Source organism: Canis lupus, chromosome 10 (assembly GCF_011100685.1).
Source record: "Canis lupus familiaris isolate Mischka breed German Shepherd chromosome 10, alternate assembly UU_Cfam_GSD_1.0, whole genome shotgun sequence".
NCBI lineage: Eukaryota > Metazoa > Chordata > Mammalia > Carnivora > Canidae > Canis > Canis lupus.
The window spans coordinates 65441995-65461168 of NC_049231.1; the positions used below are offsets into that span (position 1 = coordinate 65441995).

Genomic DNA, 19174 nt, shown 5'->3' on the forward strand with positions numbered 1-19174 from the left:
CTTAGCTGCTTTGATATTTTTCCTCCAGTAAAGGAAGATTTTGTGTGGTCTGGTTGATAAATACATAAGAGTTTATCAAGTATTATTTTAAAATGTGTTAAAGCTTGGTTTTTTTTTTCAGGCCATTAACTGGTGATTACCCATTATTATTAGTGTTTGGTAGAGTATTGATACACATTGCTGATTTATTTTTCTTCTTTATTTCTACCTCCACCCTGAATTCATTCCTTTCTTACTCAAAAAGTGCGTTACATTTATAACACATCCAGTGGAACATGTAAGATGTTTTCCCCTCTGAAATAGCTGTGTCTCTGCTTTGTTAGCCCAAAGATCTAAGTATTAAGGTTCCCACCCTTTAGTGGAGATAGGATCAAATACTAAATTTACATTGAAGCAGGTAGACATCATCATCATGGATGGCAAGTTTTAGAATGCTCACTTCTCCAATCACCACCTTGGTGTAATGGGTACAAAGGGTGCCCTTTCCTGCAGTTTCAGTGTCTGAAATATCATAATATTGTTGGATTCTTAGGGCCTATTCTGTGTACTTGCCTCTTCCCTGCCCCTGCCATCCCAAATTGCTTATGCCTTTGTGTAGCAGTGATAACTAGGCACTTTAAAACCAATTGAATCTAAAATACAAGGTCTTGCTTCAAAAAGTTTGGATTCCAAAGGTACTATTGTAAAACATTTTCCATTATAGTGCTAGAAGATTGTCTCCAAACAAAATATAAGAATAGTTCATTTTTGTCTTTAGTGCTTTCCAAATGACTTGGTTTTTTTACTTTCTGCTAGATTGACATTCCCATAAAGTTGGAGTTGATTTCTCCCCCCTCTTCCACTAATAGCTAATATGCCTTTTTCAGGGTATGTTAGAACCCACCAAGGAACCATTGAAACCACTATCTGCTGCAGAAAAAATTGCTTCCATTGGTCAGACAAACACCATGTCACCAGAAATGAACACATGTACATCTGACCAATTCCAGGTAAAAATATCTGTATGTGTATTGATACACTTATGCATGTATACACACATGTGTCCAGACACAGTGTTTCCCATAATATGTAACTTTTAGTTTAAAATATTTTAAAAATTGGTTTAATGATGGACATGATTTTGATTACTTATTAATATCCCTTGGAATACAATAAACAAACGATCTTTAATTTTCAAAAAAAGGCACAATTTGAGAACTGGCTGGTTATGGGTAAGTCCTTTAAACCTATCTAGGCCCCAATTTCTTTACCTATAAAATGAAGACTTTGAAGCAGGCCTGTCTAAAAATCCCTTACAGCTTGAACATTGTATGATCATAATTATTGACACACCAATCTGGTAAGTACTGATTTTCAGAATAATTGGGAAACACTGCATTTACACAAACCCTTCAAATTTGCTAATGTGTGTTTTTCCTGAAGCCTACCCATTTTATAAAGTAATAAGATTAGGTGTGTTTATTACATCAAAAACTGTTGTTTTGAGAGTTTGAATAAAAGTGTTACTTAAGTTGAAAATGATGTGGCCTTTACCAAACATTATTTGGATTAAGAAAAAAGAAAACTGTCTTACCTTTCTTATCCTTCACCTCCTTGGCACTGTTAAGCACAATTTTTTTTCAGTCTAATATGTTTATTATCAAAGCTGCTCCCCTCGCTTTTTTATCTGGAAAAAAATTTGCTTACTCTTCCCACATCAAATTAGAAACTGACTCAGTGCTGGTTAAGCATTCTTTTTCAAAGATTGATATTTTTAAGTGAACATTACCATTTGTAAAACATCTGCTTTGTCATTTCTTACCTTCAGTATCATCTCAGTATCATCTTTAGTTATATCTAACACACAAATATGGACAGCCTTTCCCAAAATGTGTGTTCCATTGAATGCTAATCCCCAGAGATGTTCCATTAAAGAAGGGTTCCGAGGGAAGTAAGTTTGGAAATTTTTTCATCATACCCTGTAACCACCCTCGGAGATTCTCAACACACATTAAGCACTCTGGAGAATCCTGCAGTTAATAACCCTATTTAATTTTATTTCTTAAATTTAGTTGGCCACAGGATCCTTCTCTGCAGAGACCAGGGGAAAAGGGCCATAACACCTGTAGAACTAGTATTTTGAAGAATATACTTTAGAAAATAATGATATAAAGCAAAGTCCTACCCTTTCACGTGTGTTTCAAGGAACATTTAACATTACTGCTGTGTACCACTGTGGTTCATACTTGAGCATAACTTAAACATCCCTTTGAAGCCAATTCATTACTAGCACTGAAATAGTGGGCAAGGAAGCCTGAAGCATAAAATGCCTGGCCTTGTTGATGGTTGGGCAACAGGCAGGGTGATTTGGCAAATTTGTCTCCATAGGTAGAATCTGTCCTTAGTTATTCTCCGTTAATTGCCCTTGTATTATTGTTCTCTGGCTCTCCGCTTCCCTCCCAGGCCTGCCCTACATAAGCAGATTCCAAAATTACTTCTCCCACAGCACATTCCCACTTCTGCCTTATGCAGCATTTTTATTCCAACAGTGCTAGATGTTAGGAAAGTAATTTGAACTACCTGGTTCAAACTACCTGGTATGTTTACTGAAAATGAAGCCATTCTTTATTTGAGGCCACTTGTTGCTAGTCTTGCTAGCTGCCACCACCTCCTCCTCCTCTCCTCCGTCCAAGCACTTCTCTGTGTTACAGCCCCATAAGCTATTGCTTATTTTGTCAGTTAGCTGTCACCTGTCATTTTTGCCCCTAGTTGGTTTGACTTCTTATATTTCATTCTAGTCACACTTCATATCTATCATCTTCCTTACAGAATTTAATTGTAAATGACTAAAAGTCTAGATGATCTAATAAAAAAAAAGTGTGTCAATTTAATGGAACTTTTAATGGAAATTAATGTGTATTAATTAAATGGAGGTTAGTCATAGCTCCATGATACGTGTTTAGCTGCTGCTGTCTCTTTACACATATACACCCCTCTATATTTATGGTCAAAAGACTACTGTCCCCGTATTGATAGACAAGTATAGATATTTTCAGCAGCATTGAAGCATATCTAACTTTTTTGCTAGAAGATGGAACTTGGTCTCTTGCTAATTATATTTTAAAAACTTGATAATCACATCTGTTTAGTACACACACCTCTCTTTTTAAAAAATACACAAAGTATGAATTAACAAGTTTCATTCTGTACTTTTTTTGTGGTAGTTTGTGATCCTCATTAGCTTTCCCTTTTAGACTTTTTTGGGAACCAAAATAATATTTCCCAGTGGGAGTTGTTGTTCAGACTTCTTTCTGAATCAGCTTGAGCCTCTCTAGGTCTTCATTCTAACATACACACAATTACACTGGATATTTCATTATACATGTCGGGATTTTGTGCTGAGGTACCTCATCTTCTTCACCAGACTGTATGATCTTTGCTTGGCTCTATACCCCTGAATCAAGTTAAAATATTTTAAAAACATCTAAAATGCATTGTAAGATTCTCTTTCTATAAAGCGATGTTTCTTACCACTATTCTTTGGCAGGCTTGTATATATTATTGTTACTTTCTATTTTAGCCATGCAGTAATACACTACATCTTCCCATTAGTCATAATACCCCAAGGAAACAGCCATAGCCTTCAGTGCTGACAGTTCAGCAAAATATGTCAGGAAGGATCTGTTTAATACCTAATTATTTAGTTATTTATTTATTTTTGGTCAATCATACACCAAATCTTGCTTTTATGTTTTTATAGCGCCATCACTAACAGTGACTTTCAAACTTCACATTATTGTTTAATTCTCATTATGATATCTGCTTTCTCTTCTGTCTGTCCTGTTTCAATTTTGGTATCCATTGAATTTTTACTGTTTTTTTTTGTTTTTTTTTTGTTTTTTTTTTTTTCCCCAATTAGTTTGTACTCATTACTCTTGTAACCATTGCATCTCTTGTTTAAGAGCTGGATGACTTACTAACAACTGTTCCTGGTGTTTTTTCCAGGATACTTTTACCTGAAAAGATAGCTTTATGGGCAAAAAGCAGTAGTGATACTTTTGTTGTTTTGTTTTTAAATCTTCATTCACTGAATTTTATGGTCACATCATTCACGGTGCTGCTACTGATTCCCCTCTTAGTAAGATCAGTATGTCAACCACATCTTATCCACTGCTGAGTAGAGTCAGCTCTCTGACCAGCAGTTATTTATCTAGCTAGTCACTACTTAGCAAATATCCTCTTAGGCCATTTGATGTGGCTGTTCCATTTGTGAATCAGAATTTTAAAGTTAGAAGAAAGGAAAAATGATTATATGGCATTGTTCTCTCTTTTTACATTAAGAGAACATATTTGGAAAGGCTAAATGATGTATGCCTCTGATCTGTAGCCTCCATTGGTTTGGGGGAGTGAGGTGGGTTCTGCTCTTTTCTTTTTTTAACAGGCATTCTTTGTCTTTCACACAAGTCATTCACAAATGACATGATCATCTACATAGAAAATCCCAGTGAATTTACCAGAAAACCATGGTAATGCCAATAGGTGAATTTGACAAGATTTTGGGATATCAGATCACTATATAAAAATAAGCTGTATTTTTAAATATCCTAAAAACAAGTGATTGGAAATTGAAGTAAAAAGCATGTTACTTGCCAAAGCAACAAAACCATGAAATATTTAGGGATAAATGTAAATGTACTTAATTTTTCTTCTTTCATTTTTTATTTCAAGTTTTTATTTAGATGCCAGTTAGTTAACGGATAGTGTTTTTGCTCTTTTTATTATGACCTTTTCTTCCTTAGTGCTTTTAGTTGCTGCAGTAATCACTTTTACCACATTGCTTGAGGTTGTTTTAGTGCTTCATTCAGTGCTTTCTCTTTAAGTAGCCCTCCTCACCAGTGCCATTAGTTAGCTTATAATTGCTAATGTCTCCTGTTTTACTTCTGTCTTATTTCCACTAAATATTGACTAGTGTTTTAGTACCTCATTATTATAATATTGGCTATGTTTTCAAAATGCCACATACCTGTATGAGAATCTAAAATTCCAGCAAATCATTGAAATATTTCTAAGCAACCAGCTAACTGACATCGTTTAGATAAAACATGTTAATGAAAGAGCTTTGCTTTCTTCAACCAGAAATTTTGTTAGTGCATTAACCTGGTTGTTGTCCATCCTGGGTGTTGTCTAACCAGTAAAGGTTTCTTTCACTGGTCTCTGAGTAGAATAATAGAAGTTGAATCTGTTGGGATACTTAGAGCTTTTCATTTGTTTGTTTTTGAGATCAGCTAACAAAGATCTTTTCTAAATGTTTATTAATCATGCAGATAAGTTATAAATCAGATTTTCGCCAGCATTATTTTTTATTTTATTTGGAATAATTATAGGTTCACAGGAAGTTGCAGAGATAGTACAGAGGAGATGCTTTGTACCTTTCACCAGTTTCTCCCCCTAATTACATCTTTCTTAATTATAGCCCAATATCAAAACCAGAGATATGACTTGATTACAATGTGTGTGTATAGCTCTATGTCATTTTGTCATGTGGGTAGATTCGTAAAACCACCACCACAATCAAGATACATGAACTCTTCCATCACCATAAAGAACTCTCTTAATAGACCTCCCCACCCCCAGCTATCCCCAACCCTCTGGCAACCACTAATGTGAGGATTTTGCTTTGTTTATACCTCCCTCCTCAACCTCCAGTCCTGACCTGATATAGGGAAGACTAAATGCATATAGTAACATGCCTGTCATTTGTATCCCAATTATCAAGACAATTGTATTATAATATCATGGGATTAGACTTTCAAAAATAACCAATTCATGCTCCTTTCCTATAGGGAACAAGCAATTATCTATACACCAATATAATATAATGTTTTAATAGTACCTACCTTACAATAAAGCATAGTGGTAAGCAATAACCAAAAAAAAGCAACGTGTTGGTATTAAGAGTCTATCAGAACCCAGGTTGTTCCAGTAAATGTTGTCAACACCATCCCCAAAATAAAAAAAGAAAATCAGGATTTTCTTGTTAAGATTTTTTTCTTAAGATTTTTTTCTTGTTAAGATTGTTCTTAAGGCAGTGATCATTTTTAAATGTTTTGTATTACCTTCCATCTTACATGTATAATTTACTCAATTTATCTTTATGTGTTTGGCAGTCAACAAAATTTAAAAACCCAAAATAGTCAAATGGAACTCTGATTATGCTTTTAAGTATGTTAAAAATTAAATTCTGATGCTGACTATAAGTAATTTCTAAACTGGAGAAGTTGATTTTAAAAATTCTTTTAATTTTAAATGTAGTTTCTGTCCCGTAATTTTCTTTATAATTTGGGGAATTGTAAAGAACCGGAGACCTTAGACTTTAAACCTTCTTATTTTATATGCAAAGAGACTAACTAAATTAAGCCAGATATGGTCATATAACTAGTTATTTAGTAGTTACTTAGTCTTGAAAAATGCCGATCTCCTTATTTTCATATAGTACCTTCTGTATTGCATTAGACCGTCCTCTGAGAAATTTTAAGTGGCTAGTTATTTAATATAAAGTAGATCACTCGTTAGTGAAAAAAGTTAGTGATTTTTTAAAATATCTGTATTATAATCTAGCCAATAGTTTAGATCATAACTTGAGAATAGATTGAAATCTTGACATAGAATCAGTCCATAAAAATCTGTTTGAAAATGTAAAGTGAATTCCTTTTCTCAGAGAGTTTTTTTAAATTACCAATAAGCTGTACTTTGTCAATTTTTCAGTTTCAGTTCGTGTTCATATTTTTAAGTAACCTTCTGAAATTGTAAATTATCCCAATTTTGTCTTTAGGTACTTTATTGCCTAATGATCTTGCTATAATAGTTTTTGTTTTTTGGGGTTTTTTTGTTTTTTGGTTTTTGTTTTTGGTTTTTTAAGGATTCTTTATGTTGCTATAGCCTGTACTGATTAATTTTGATTTTTTGGTTTTCAACTCTAGGAGTCTCTACCACCCGTCCAGTTTGACTGGAGTAGCAGTGGCCTTACTAACCCTTTAGATGGTACGTCTCTCCGTAGAGCCTCTAGCACCAGAGCTAGAGTTAAGAAAGCTACAAAGTTCAGACAAACTTCTCTCTGCTGATTTCCTTTTTTGTTTGAACATAACTTCTTATCTTTGGAAATTCAGGCTTTCTTTCTGAATAGTAATTGCTCAAAAAAAAAAAAAAACAGCTGTTACTATTATTAAACAGTATTAAGTACATAAGTAGGTGGCAGTAGCTAGGTAAAATTTTAATTTCTTTATCTTAAGTCAAAAACAAGCTTCTTTATTTTTTACAAGTATCTAAGTAGTTGAAATGATATTTTAGGTAGAACCAGTTTACTTGAAATTTGTTCCTGTAGTTTTAATTTATGGAATTTTCTTGGATGCAAAGTCTTGTGGCTAGAGGCTGCTTAAAAAAAGCACAAAGCACAATTATATAACCAAAAACAGTGTGCAAATAGATCATATTTATTGACTCAAAGTAGTTTTCAGATTTAATAATATTTTATAGAGCACTTATGCAAATGGAAAATGAATGATTTTCATGATCCTTTTCTAAAACTTATCTCAAAATACTAGTAGGTAGTTCTAGAAATAATTGGTTTCTCTCATGGCTTCAAGAGAAAATCCTGGAAAAGGAATAACTTATCCTAGTAATGTGGGTCTTTAAAATAAATGACACAAAATGCTCGTTTTCCAGTGTGCTGACACCACAAATTTTGATTGGACCCTAAGATACAATTATCCTTATTCCTTATACTTTATAAGTTATTTGAGCCATTGTCTAAAACACCCGTCATTCCATCAGCTTTGCCTTAGACTGGGGGTCCTAGATCTGGAAAGCATCCAATTGAATAACAGTGCTGAAGGAAAGCCTGGATGCACCTTTTGCTGTTGTCTGGTGTCTTGAATATTCAGTCAAATCATCATGCTTTTTATTAACAAACAACTTCTTTAAAACTGTATACTATTTCTGATTACTGTTTCAGAGTTAAAGGGGAACAGTACAGCTTGAGGTTGCACATCAGGGTAGGGCAGTAATGATAGTCCTTATTAATGTTATTTTAATTTAAACCAAGTTAATGTATTGGTGCGTGTCCTGAAACTGACAACTTTGTCACTTTTTAAAAATCATTAATTTGAAACCAACATTACTAACATGGAAGATTGATTTGGGCATGTACAGTGATTTACTGTTGGGTTGAGATTAAAGTATTGTTTCCCTTTAACGGGTATACTTTCCCCTTGGTCTTTCTGGTATGGCTTTGAGTTTTGATTGAAAGAACTGAACTCCTAACTAAAACCTTACTAAGTGTTAAATTATTTACTTTGTACATGAGAAAATGTACATTGAATTATTAAATTGTTACTTTAGAAATGTCCTTAGTAATGAAAAACTAATACTGTACACATTGTTTTAATGTTGATTTTAAAATATGTAATGACTACTAATTATAACCTGCATGTTCAAGTGTGTGTCTTACCCCTTTTTACACATAACCCCTCCTCCCTTGGCTTACCTTCTGTGTGGCTGCCTACCAACACGGTCACTGAATTTCAAGCTAGTGGAGGTTCCACTCTTCTGAACCTTGATTTCTTTGGGCCCGTGGATGACAGTAGCTCTAGCAGCAGCACCACAATCCCAGGTCAGCAGAGTGTTAAAACCACAATTCTAGTTTAATTACTAAAAGCATGACCACATCACTTGACTTTCCTATAAACAAGGAAACAAGTAGTTGTATTCTCTATAATATCTTTCTAATACTTTTCTTTTATCTATTGTTATTTTCTAGTATCTGACTATAACAAATGATTTCTGTAAAACATGTTTTAAAGAAAGCTTTCTCAGTGTACTATTCAGAGCTGAAAGTAGTTTCTAGGAATAAAGTAGCCCTAATATCTTTAGCCAGTTAAAGGGAAGGTTTGTTTGTGGGTTTTTTTTCTTTTTCCTGTAAGTGGAAAATGTGATATTTTATATGCTTATTTTTAAAAGCATATTCTATAAAGTCATTTAAAAAAATACGGGTTTAGAAATATAAGGATATTTTAGTATACAAAGATGACTTTACATTGTAGTGCCTGTGATAATAGAACCTCTACAAATTCTAGCAGTTAGTTGTTTATTAATGCTAAATGTATAATTAGGTTCCAAAATGTTAGAGTCTAGCACTGAGTTATATATAGGTCCCACATAGAATTTATGTAGCCCTTAAATAGAAAGTATTCTGTTAGTTTTTCATGGAGAAAAAAAAAAAAAAAACTGTTACAGAAGTCATAGTAGAAAATAATTGCTATGAGAAATTAAAAACTAGAAATTAAAACTTAATGGAGTGCCTGTTAAATTAATGTTCAGCCCTGCGAAGTTCAGTTTATTGACCAAAGGACTAATGTACTTTGTCATTTTTTAACTGAATAAAAGATTAAAATATAATGGCATTTTTATGTTTACATTTTATTCAATATGATTTTAATGAGTCCCTGTCATCCCACCTTGTGATCTGGTAATCATGCCCATTGATCACCGGACAGCTGTTGGGGTGCTATATAGATGCTGATGCCCAGAATGCGTAGCAAGGATCCCTGTCTGTGCCCTCTAGCAGCCAGTTACACAGCCAGCCTGGTTCCTGAGAATTTGCTGGTTTTGTTCTATTCCACTTGATATCCTGTCACCCACTTCAGGAGCCATGGTGGGAAATGGGGAAAACCATAAAAGTCAGATAAGGGTGGGCCTGGAACCCTGAACATCTTTCTCCAGAATATGGTTATTGAAATCTGATCCTGCTATGAGGAAGTTCCAAGGCCATTTGATAGAATGACTGGATTTCTCAAATCTAAGCCCCTGGTTATCATTTTCATTATTTCCAAGATTTTGCAAGCAGATAAAAAACCAATCTGTCTGGTTTTGACTTCAAAATGTTATTTTACTATTTACTCAAATTACTTCTAAAATACATTTGAGCTATGGAATGACCGGGGTGAGCCTAATTAGCTGTTTTTAATACTTAATTGGGGGAAAAAAAGACAACAAAAACTTGTGTATCAGTTTCCTTATTTTACCATATTCCCAAGAATGAATTACCAAACTCCCATTTTTAATTTGCTCTCAGATTTGTTTTGTCATGAACTGTACTATAGTTTACATGGGGTCACTATTTTTGGACACCTAAAACCTGGTTTAAATTTAATTTTTGGTTACATTTCAAACTCCGTTAAGAACACAAATAAGAAGTATACAGAAATTACGTGATAACCAGGCTCAAAATACACACAGAAGAGCAAGTGGTTTCAGAGGCTTAGAGCTGTAATGGAAGTGAAATTAGCATGCTCAAATGCAGTCCTCATTATTTTGGAACCTTTTAAATATTTTTGTTCCATATTTTCATTAGTATGCTCTAGCCGCTATATAAACTTGATTACTATAAATTTGCTTTGGCTTCTTTTTATTGCTATTGGGTTTTGTTAAAACTTACCATCAAGCTACAGGTATCAACACTTTTCTCAGTGTTCCAGTTCACCACTTGCTTGCACTTTTTCTGACTTGTTTCTGGGAAAGTCATTTTGTCTTAGCTTGCGGTTATTTAATTATTTTGTGTGTGAGACTTAGGAGGTTGGCATAGAACTTGGTTGGCTAGCTTTAGTTATGTAACTAAACTATGCCTCATTAAGGTTCTGAAAAAAAAAAACAAGCAAACTCTTCCATTAAAAAAATTACTCTCCAATAATTAGTGTAGAGTAAGTTATCTTATTTTTGAAAAATATAAAATAGTCACGGTATCATGTACCTTCCTTTATTTTTTTTTTAATTTTATTTTTTATTTCTTTGGTGATGGTGGTTGTTTTGTTTTGGGCTAGGGAGTTTGGGTTTTTTGTTGTCTTTTTTTTTTTATCTCCCACTTTATTCTTTGACAGCCAAGTGGCCAGTATTTTTCAAACTCAACCAAATTTTTACTACCACTTTTCTGTTGCCAGTCAGAATACAGTTGTTTATTCTGCATTATATATTAGACATCAGCTTAAATTTTGTGGTTACTTAAAATCTAACCTTTCATAAAGTAGAGGAAGGAGGTACTTTTGGTTCATTTCGTTCCTTATAGGCATCTACAATTTTTTAGATTTTAATTGAAACCTATATACTTACAGAGATACAAATAAAGGACCTCATTAAGTATATTTTGAAATTGTACCTTAATGAAATATTAAGAACTTGGGAGAGTCAACAAACATTTTCTATAGCCTTCCTCCCTTGTTGGACATAATAACTGTGGAAGCTGCTTTTGCTTGTTTGATTTCTGTAAACATCTGAGATCTGTGTTTACATCTGCTAGGTATCTGCAAAGTTGGTTAATAGAAGGCAGTTCCTGACTTTCTTAGCCTTAAAATATCTTAAAAAGAAGCTTGTTAATAACATTAATATTTACATTTATATATAATTTTCTATCTTCAGAGAAATTATAAGTAAGGATTGATGAAAGTATAAGACATTGTTCCTTATAGTCTGCTTTTCTGCTATATTCTGAAACTACTAAACTTTTTATCTCAAGTAATTTGCTGGTACCACAGAGAGTAGAGGATTGATTGATTTTTTTTAATCTGAGTCTCTATTAACTAAAGTTGAGCTTGAGTCAAAAATGTTTAATTGTTCGTTTCAGTGTTTTTGTAGTCATTATTACTTAATATAAATCTATATCCAAGGGAAATATAAAAATATATGTGTATATTTAGTGAAGTCCAATCAAAGCTAACAAATCAGCTTCATTTTGAATTCCTTAAAACCAGACTGGATATGAGACCATAGAAATATAAGTAATCCTTGAGACAATTTTCATTTTGTCTAAAATTAGTGCTCTTATTAGTTTTTCTGGGAATATTTTACCCTCCCTGCTTCGGACCTGAAGAAAGAACATGTGGTATATAATTTATCTTTAGCACTAATTTGATGCTTTGAGTAATAGTTCGTGTCCTCAGGGCATCAGAATATATTTAACCAAGTCATTTACCGTATTTGAGACTTTAGATTAGCTTCTGAATCTTTTGGTGTGGAAGAAAGTGTAATGGAGGTAAAATGGTTACAAACGTGTAGAGGGAGAGAAAACTTCAAAAATGAGGTTTATCAGTCCATTTAAAAATTGAAGTATCATATAACAAACAAATCATATGTGCTCTCTATGCAACATTGATAACTTTCATATTGCTAACTAATCCAAAATTGAGTTTTCTATAACAGATAGAAATTTTAGAAGTATTTGCATATCTACTGCATAAATGTTAGATGAATTAAGGCTGCATTTATACCAAAGTGAGATCCTAAAAGTATTTTCCTACTTTATAAAAATTCTGAAATGTGAAATCTATAATTTAAAAAACAAATACAATACTACAGCAGTCTAAAGACCTTTTGTGCTCATAAAAGACTCAGATGTTTACAGAATGAGTGCCTTTTGCATCTTGGATCATGGCTGATTGAGTAACGCACTGCAACTTGCCCTCACTGACTGTTGTTTTATACTATAAGGTGTGGATCCAGAGTTGTATGAGTTAACAACTTCTAAGCTGGAAATCTCCACCTCAAGCCTAAAAGTGACGGATGCATTTGCAAGACTCATGTCCACAGTAGAGAAGACAAGCACATCTACCAGGTAAACAGCTAGTGTTCATTACACCTTGCTTTGAATTCTATGTTAAACAAAACAGCTCTAATGGGAAAGCAAGTAAGTTGACAGTATTTCAATATATTGTATTAAAATTCACTTCTTATTTATAAAAATCAATAAATGATGCCTCATTCCAGAAAACAGTTATCAAATTATGTTTAATTGTGAACTCTATTAGAATAGAGCTATTTCATGAGAGGCTGGGAAGGGCTGACAGATGAGGTTTTCTTTTTACCCCACCCCCATAAACTTTGTGGAGAAGAATTCTGATTAAGTATTGAGATCATAAGCCATTGTAGAAACAGTCCCTCTCCCTTCATAACCACTGAGCTGATCATCTGTGGGAACTCACTTTCACACTCCCAGAGTCACTTAAGCTAATCTTGCTACTCCTGACCTAAGATGGAGTAGGCGATGGCTACTATTTTATTTTCTGCATTATTGCTGATGTGCAGCACCTCTAACTTGGGATGTGAAGCCTTGCTTTGCCAAGCTTTCTGGGAGGCCCTTCAGGGGCATGGCTTTTATAGAAAAGCAGTGTTGGAACCAGACAGAAAGAATGTCACTTGGGCCCCTGTGCTCAGGATTCAGGAAACCTTTAGTTTTACATAATTTAGCACTGGAACAGTAAGCCATGCTTACTCCCTTGACACGTTAGCCATAAGAATAGGCCAGTTCCTAATAAGAGGTAGTCATTGTGAACCAGGAAATCACTACTGCGATAGCAAATACTGGTTGATAGGGGTACCATCTTTGTTGTTCCAAATCCATTATTCGTCAGCATTTTCAAGTGGAAATATTTACCTGCTAGTTGCTCGCTTTGGCAAAAGTATTATAGGCCTTACTCCTAAATAAATCCATTCTGCCTCCAGGTCAGATTCAGATTTATCTCTTTAATCAGTTCTTCTGTAGAAAAACATCCATTTAAAAAGCCCTTTTTTCTGGGGATCCCTGGGTGGCGCAGTGGTTTGGCGCCTGCCTTTGGCCCAGGGCGCGATCCTGGAGACCTGGGATCGAATCCCACGTCGGGCTCCCGGTGCATGGAGCCTGCTTCTCCCTCTGCCTGTGTCTCTGCCTCTCTCTCTCTCTCTCTCTCTCTCTCTCTGTGACTATCATTAAAAAAAAAAAAAAAAAAAAATTAAAAAGCCCTTTTTTCTTATGAATAATAAATGCTTACCGGTCTTAAAACTTTGATTTGAATTATCACATTGCCTTTCAAACTGTATTCTTAAATATCCATTCATTAAACCAGATATGTATTATTATTTATAATTATGAAAAGGCATTTTTACTTATTTCATAATTATGAATCTCCTTAACTTTTCCCTAGAATAATTTATGGCATGCACACACCACAGATTGTCATTCTCCTTGCTCCTGTTTCTTTGTGGTAACGCCTCCTGGCACTAGGAAGGCTTCCTATTTAGTGAACCTATTTGCAAATGAATCCTCCGTGGATTATTTTTGCTTATTTCCTAATTTTTTCTGTCTCCAAATCATATTTTCAAATCGAAAATCTTCTCATACAAATTTCTCATCCATTTTTTCTATAAATGCATCAATAGCCAAAGCTACTACACATTTGACTTTTTAAAAAAGTACTGATGCTTTTATTGTTTGAGCTTTCCCCTGCCATTTTTAGGGCAACCTTTTCTAAAGACGGTTGTACCATTTTGTTACTTTTTTACCTCTGCTGTCTGACTGAATGAATTGTGGTAGTTTCCAGTCCCATGATGAGAATTAGTCTTTGTGCCATTAGGAGGAGCTCTACACCACATTGTCAGCTTGCTTGCTCTCCTAATTGTTGTTTTACTCATTCTTGAAACATCCCCTGTACACCAGGCAACCTGAACAACTCCTATCACTTTAAGAAATTATCTTCATCATTTCCCTTACTCTGTACTGTTACAGAGTGTACTAGAATCATTGTGTGTATCCTAAGGTTAGTGTTGTAACGGCGTTGAATTGCTCTCTAGTATCTGTCCAGCTTTGCGTTTAAAACACAACCAATTAGGGGCACCTGGGTGGCTCAGTGGTTGAGCATCTACCTTTGGCTCAGAGTATGATCCTGGGGTCCTGGGATTGAGCCCACATCGGCCTCCCCACAGGGAGCCTGCTTCTCCCTCTGCCTGTGTCTCTGCCTCTCTCTCTGTGTCTCTCATGAATAAATAAAATCTTTTTTTAAAAAAAGCCATTTTAAAAAAATAAAACACAACAAATTGAAAAGAAAATGAGTTGCCAACTCTGTATTTTGTTTTGAGGAATTAATTATTTGAAAATGGTAAGAAATGCAGATATTCACAAGTCTTAAAGTTAGAAGGTAATACTGTAAAATGTCTCCATGAATGATTCTCAGTTGTACAGGGAAGAAAAAGATGGATGGCATGCATCACTTCAGGAGATTTTGGTGTCTTTGTTACTTTTACATTTTGTTCTGTTTTTCTTTTTGTTTTTGAATAAAACTACAGAAAGCAAAGCTCAGCAAACTTGACTGTTGACAACACACAGAAGGTAGGGTGACTGTAGGGCACACCACAAGGTTAAGAAGCTGTGCTGTAGGCAGAGGAAGGTGGCGAGTAACAAAAGGACATACTCTTTTCTAAGTGCCTTTGATGCATATGCAAGAAGTACATGTGCTCATCTCCTTCCAGACACAAGCTGTTACAAGTGACTTCTTAAAAGAGATGCAAGTTCTTAGTTTTAAAATAACTTAGTTTTAAAATAACCTGGGTGGCTCACTCAGTTGGGTGTCTGCCTTCGACTGCAGTCATGATCCTGGAGTCCCGGGATCAAGTCTCGGTGGGCTCCCTGCTCCGAAGGGAGTCTGCTTCTCCCTCTGCCCCTCCCCCTGCTCCTTCCCTTTCTCATGCACTCCCTCTCTCAAATAAATAAATAAGATCTTTTAAAAAATAAAATAGTTCCTTCTTCTTGCTTTACCTTTTCTAATATAGAGAAAAATTCCCTCCTGATTCTAATCAGTGGGGCCACCCAGTTAGTAGTGGCAAACCTCCAAGTCAGGTTTATTCAAGCCGAACGACTCATCGCCAAAAGTGATACGTACATCTTTCTTTTTTTGAGCTTTTAGTTGAGATATATTCCACATACCATGAAATCTACCCTTCTCAAGTATACAGTTCATTGGCTTTTAGTATGTTGACAACATTGCACAACCATGACCACTATGTAATTCTAGAACACTTTTATCACCCCAGAGAGAAACTCCATACTCATTAGCAGTTACTCCCTCTCTGTCACTTTTCCCAGCCTCTGACATCCACTCATCTGCCTTCTGTCTCCAGTAATTTGCCTATTCTTGTTATTTCGTATAAGTGGAATCATACAGTATTTGACCTTTTGTTCCTGGCTTCTTTCTCTTAGTGTGTTTTCAGTTTCAAGTTTGGCCATGCTATTGAGTGTATCAGTATTTTCCATTCCTTTTTATGACTACATTATATTCCTTTGTGTGATTACACCACATTTTGCTTACCCATTAATTGGTTGATGGATATTTGGGCTGTTTTTACTTTCTGATTATTCTGACTAATGCTGTGAACATTCATGTACAGGTTCTTGTGTAGACAAATGTTTTTCATTTTCTTGGGAGTGAAACACTGGGTCGTACAATATATCGATATGTTTAACTTTTTGAGGAGCTGCTGGACTGTTTTCCAAAGTAGTGCCACCATTTTACATTCTTCAATAATATGTAAGGATACAAGTTTTTCCACATTCTCTCCAAGGCTTGTTATTGTCTGACTTTTGGTTACAGCCATCCCAGAAACCATTGTCTACATCAAGGTCAGGAAGATTTACACCTAGGTTTTTTCCTGAGAATTTTATAGCTTCAGCTCTTACATTTAGGTCTTTGGTCCATTTTGATTTAATATTTGAATGTGGTGTGAGATAGGGGTCCAACTTCATTCTTCTACATGTGGATATCCCACATTGTTTGATGAAAAGACTCTTTTTTTCCCCATCAATGGTCTTGGCACCCTTGTTGAAAATCAGTTTTCCATAAATAATGGGTTTGTTTCTGGACTCTGAGTTGTATTCCACTGACAAAAAGGATAAATCTTAGCTAATGAGAATGTAAATCAAAATTAGGTCACTGCTTTTGGATTTGAGAAAAGTTCATGATACAACTTTTTATTTTTAAATTCTCCTCAATTTTCTTCTTATAGTCCAAGAAAACTAGATCACATCAGTGCACAGTGACTACAGATAATACACAAACTATCAACTCTGTAAACTTTTTTTTCAATTTCCTGTTGCCTCTAAATAGCGCTTCTAAAGTAAGGCCATTAGTAGAACATCTAGAGTAATCTTTACTAACCATTTCTTGGGTATAAGCTTCTACCTTGCTCTCCTTTCCCACACCCCAACTGCATTCCACAAATGAGAAAGTCCATTTAGGTCCAATTTTATTTGTTGCTGTGTTTTGTTTTGTTTTGTTAAGATTTTGTTTATTTGAGAGAGAGCAAGCGCACAACTGGGCTGGAGAGGGACAAGCAGACTCTCCTCTGAGCAGGGGGCCCAACACAGGGCTCCATCCCAGGACCCCAGGATCATAACCTGAGTGGAAGTCAGACACTTAACCAACTGCACCACCCAGGCACCCCTGTTTGTTACTGTTTTTAATAACTTTTATCATTATAGGAGCAATAAGATATATTATAGAAACTTAGAAAATACAAAACAATTAAAACTCAGTTTTACATTCTTACCACTCAGATCTGTATAATTCCTTTCAGATCATTTGCTATGCAAATATATCCATATGTGTGGTTTTTAGCCAAAAATGAGGTTTTATAGTCCATACCGAAATGAACTTACCTTTGCAGTCTGAAATCTCCATCTGTGAACTTCAGTGCATTTTTATTCCATCTAATACCAAAGCTATATTCAGATGTCCCCTCAATACCAGTTCTCAAAGCAGGGAACTGTTGTACCTGGCTGTTTCAGCCTCTAAGCCTCCTTTAACCTGACTTATCTACCTCCCACCCTTTTGTTTGTGTTCAGTTTTAACATTAGCTTATTAAAAAGATGTCCAGGTGTCCTGCAGAACATCCCAACCTCTGGATTTATCTGTTGGCTTTCTTCTAGTAGTATTTAATATGTTTCTCTATTCCCCCTATTTCCTGTAAGCTAGAAACTATATCCACAAATTAGATGAATTCGAATGAAAGGTTTTGGCTGGAATACAGCACAGGTGTTGTACCGCATCAGAAGTTGCATAGTGACCTGGTGACTCCTCAGTAGTGATGCGAAGATTGACCGTTGGTGAGAGCCTTGATCTCTTTCCATTATACAGACACTTCCAGTCTTTCACTTTGAGACTAAAAATGAACTCTCTGGTTTTTCTTCATCAAACATCCACCTAATAATTTTGCCACCATTTAAATGCAATTAAAATTGTAGATTTTAAGCAGAAAATACTGGATTGCTCTCCCATTCTTCTGAGAAACCTTAGAACTGAGTATTGGTTGATCTGATGGTTTCAATGCCCACCCCTCGTTGAAGAACTTCGGTCTTAAAATTGTGATGTTTGATTTTTCCATCATTCTATTAAATCTTTTCATTTCAGCCTGAATTTAAAAGTGACAACAGAAAAGCCTAGATATGAAATAAAAGCCCGTTATCTATCTTTCCCTTCTCGCTTCATCTCCTGACTTCCTGTTCCCCATTCCAACGACAAAGAATTCAGGTGGAAGAAATAACTGTGTCACACCTAATATAGGACCAACTATTTTACCATAAAAGAGAATTGGGCTTTTTAGAATCAACAATTTTAAGCAAAATTTGGTCTAAAATTAATATCTCAATGACTACAACTATTCTTTCAATATATTTAACATCCTGGAAAAAATCAAGGTTGGCTTACAGTCATGTGCTCAACTTGAGCCACATTTGAGGCTCACTTGACATTTCCGCAGCTCACCATCTGGGAAGCCCTGGGTAAAAGGGGTTCTTCCTGAAGTGCTCACCTCTAATATCAGGGGCCAGCGAGTAAAATCTACTTCGTCTACAGAAGCCCAAGGATTTCGAGCTTTCCCCTCTCCCTGAGCACTTCCTGCATAAGTCCATTCTCAGCACCTGCGACCAGCTCCCGTGCTGCTCCTTTTGGACCTGCTGTCAGTGTCCCGGCAGGGCTGAGACTGGGCGTTTCTGAGCCAAGGGCTTCCTCTCCTGGAATTCCCCAGGAAGGGATGAAGAACGCCTGAGGTTAAAATGATTTACAAGGCCTTGTGCCAGACATACTTATGTTGAAGTAATTTTGGTAGTTTAGTGGGGTTCAGGGGGAAATCCAGTTGGGTGAAGTTTTATTAGGGCTCCAGCATGATATTTCTGCTTAGTAACATTTTAAAAGTGTGCCCGGGGATCCCTGGGTGGTGCAGCGGTTTGGCGCCTGCCTTTGGCCCAGGGCGCGATCCTGGAGACCCGGGATCGAATCCCACGTCGGGCTCCCGGTGCATGGAGCCTGCTTCTCCCTCTGCCTGTGTCTCTGCCTCTCTCTCTCTCTCT

The 19174-nt window shown here is 35.6% G+C and overlaps 1 protein-coding gene across 7 annotated transcripts in view; it reads left to right on the forward strand.

Moving 5' to 3' along the window:
- The window catches only part of AFTPH (aftiphilin), a 66852-nt gene that overhangs the window by 46184 nt on the left and 1494 nt on the right, over nt 1-19174 (forward strand). For 5 of the 7 annotated variants that reach the window (XM_038551442.1, XM_038551439.1, XM_038551440.1 and 2 more), the window contains 4 exons: nt 867-989; nt 6960-7020; nt 8564-8647; nt 12514-12637. In XM_038551442.1, the coding sequence (XP_038407370.1) occupies nt 867-989; nt 6960-7020; nt 8564-8647; nt 12514-12637 (392 nt within the window). The remainder of the gene's footprint in view (nt 1-866; nt 990-6959; nt 7021-8563; nt 8648-12513; nt 12638-19174) is intronic. The other 2 variants (XM_038551444.1, XR_005366151.1) reach the window with 2 other exon arrangements.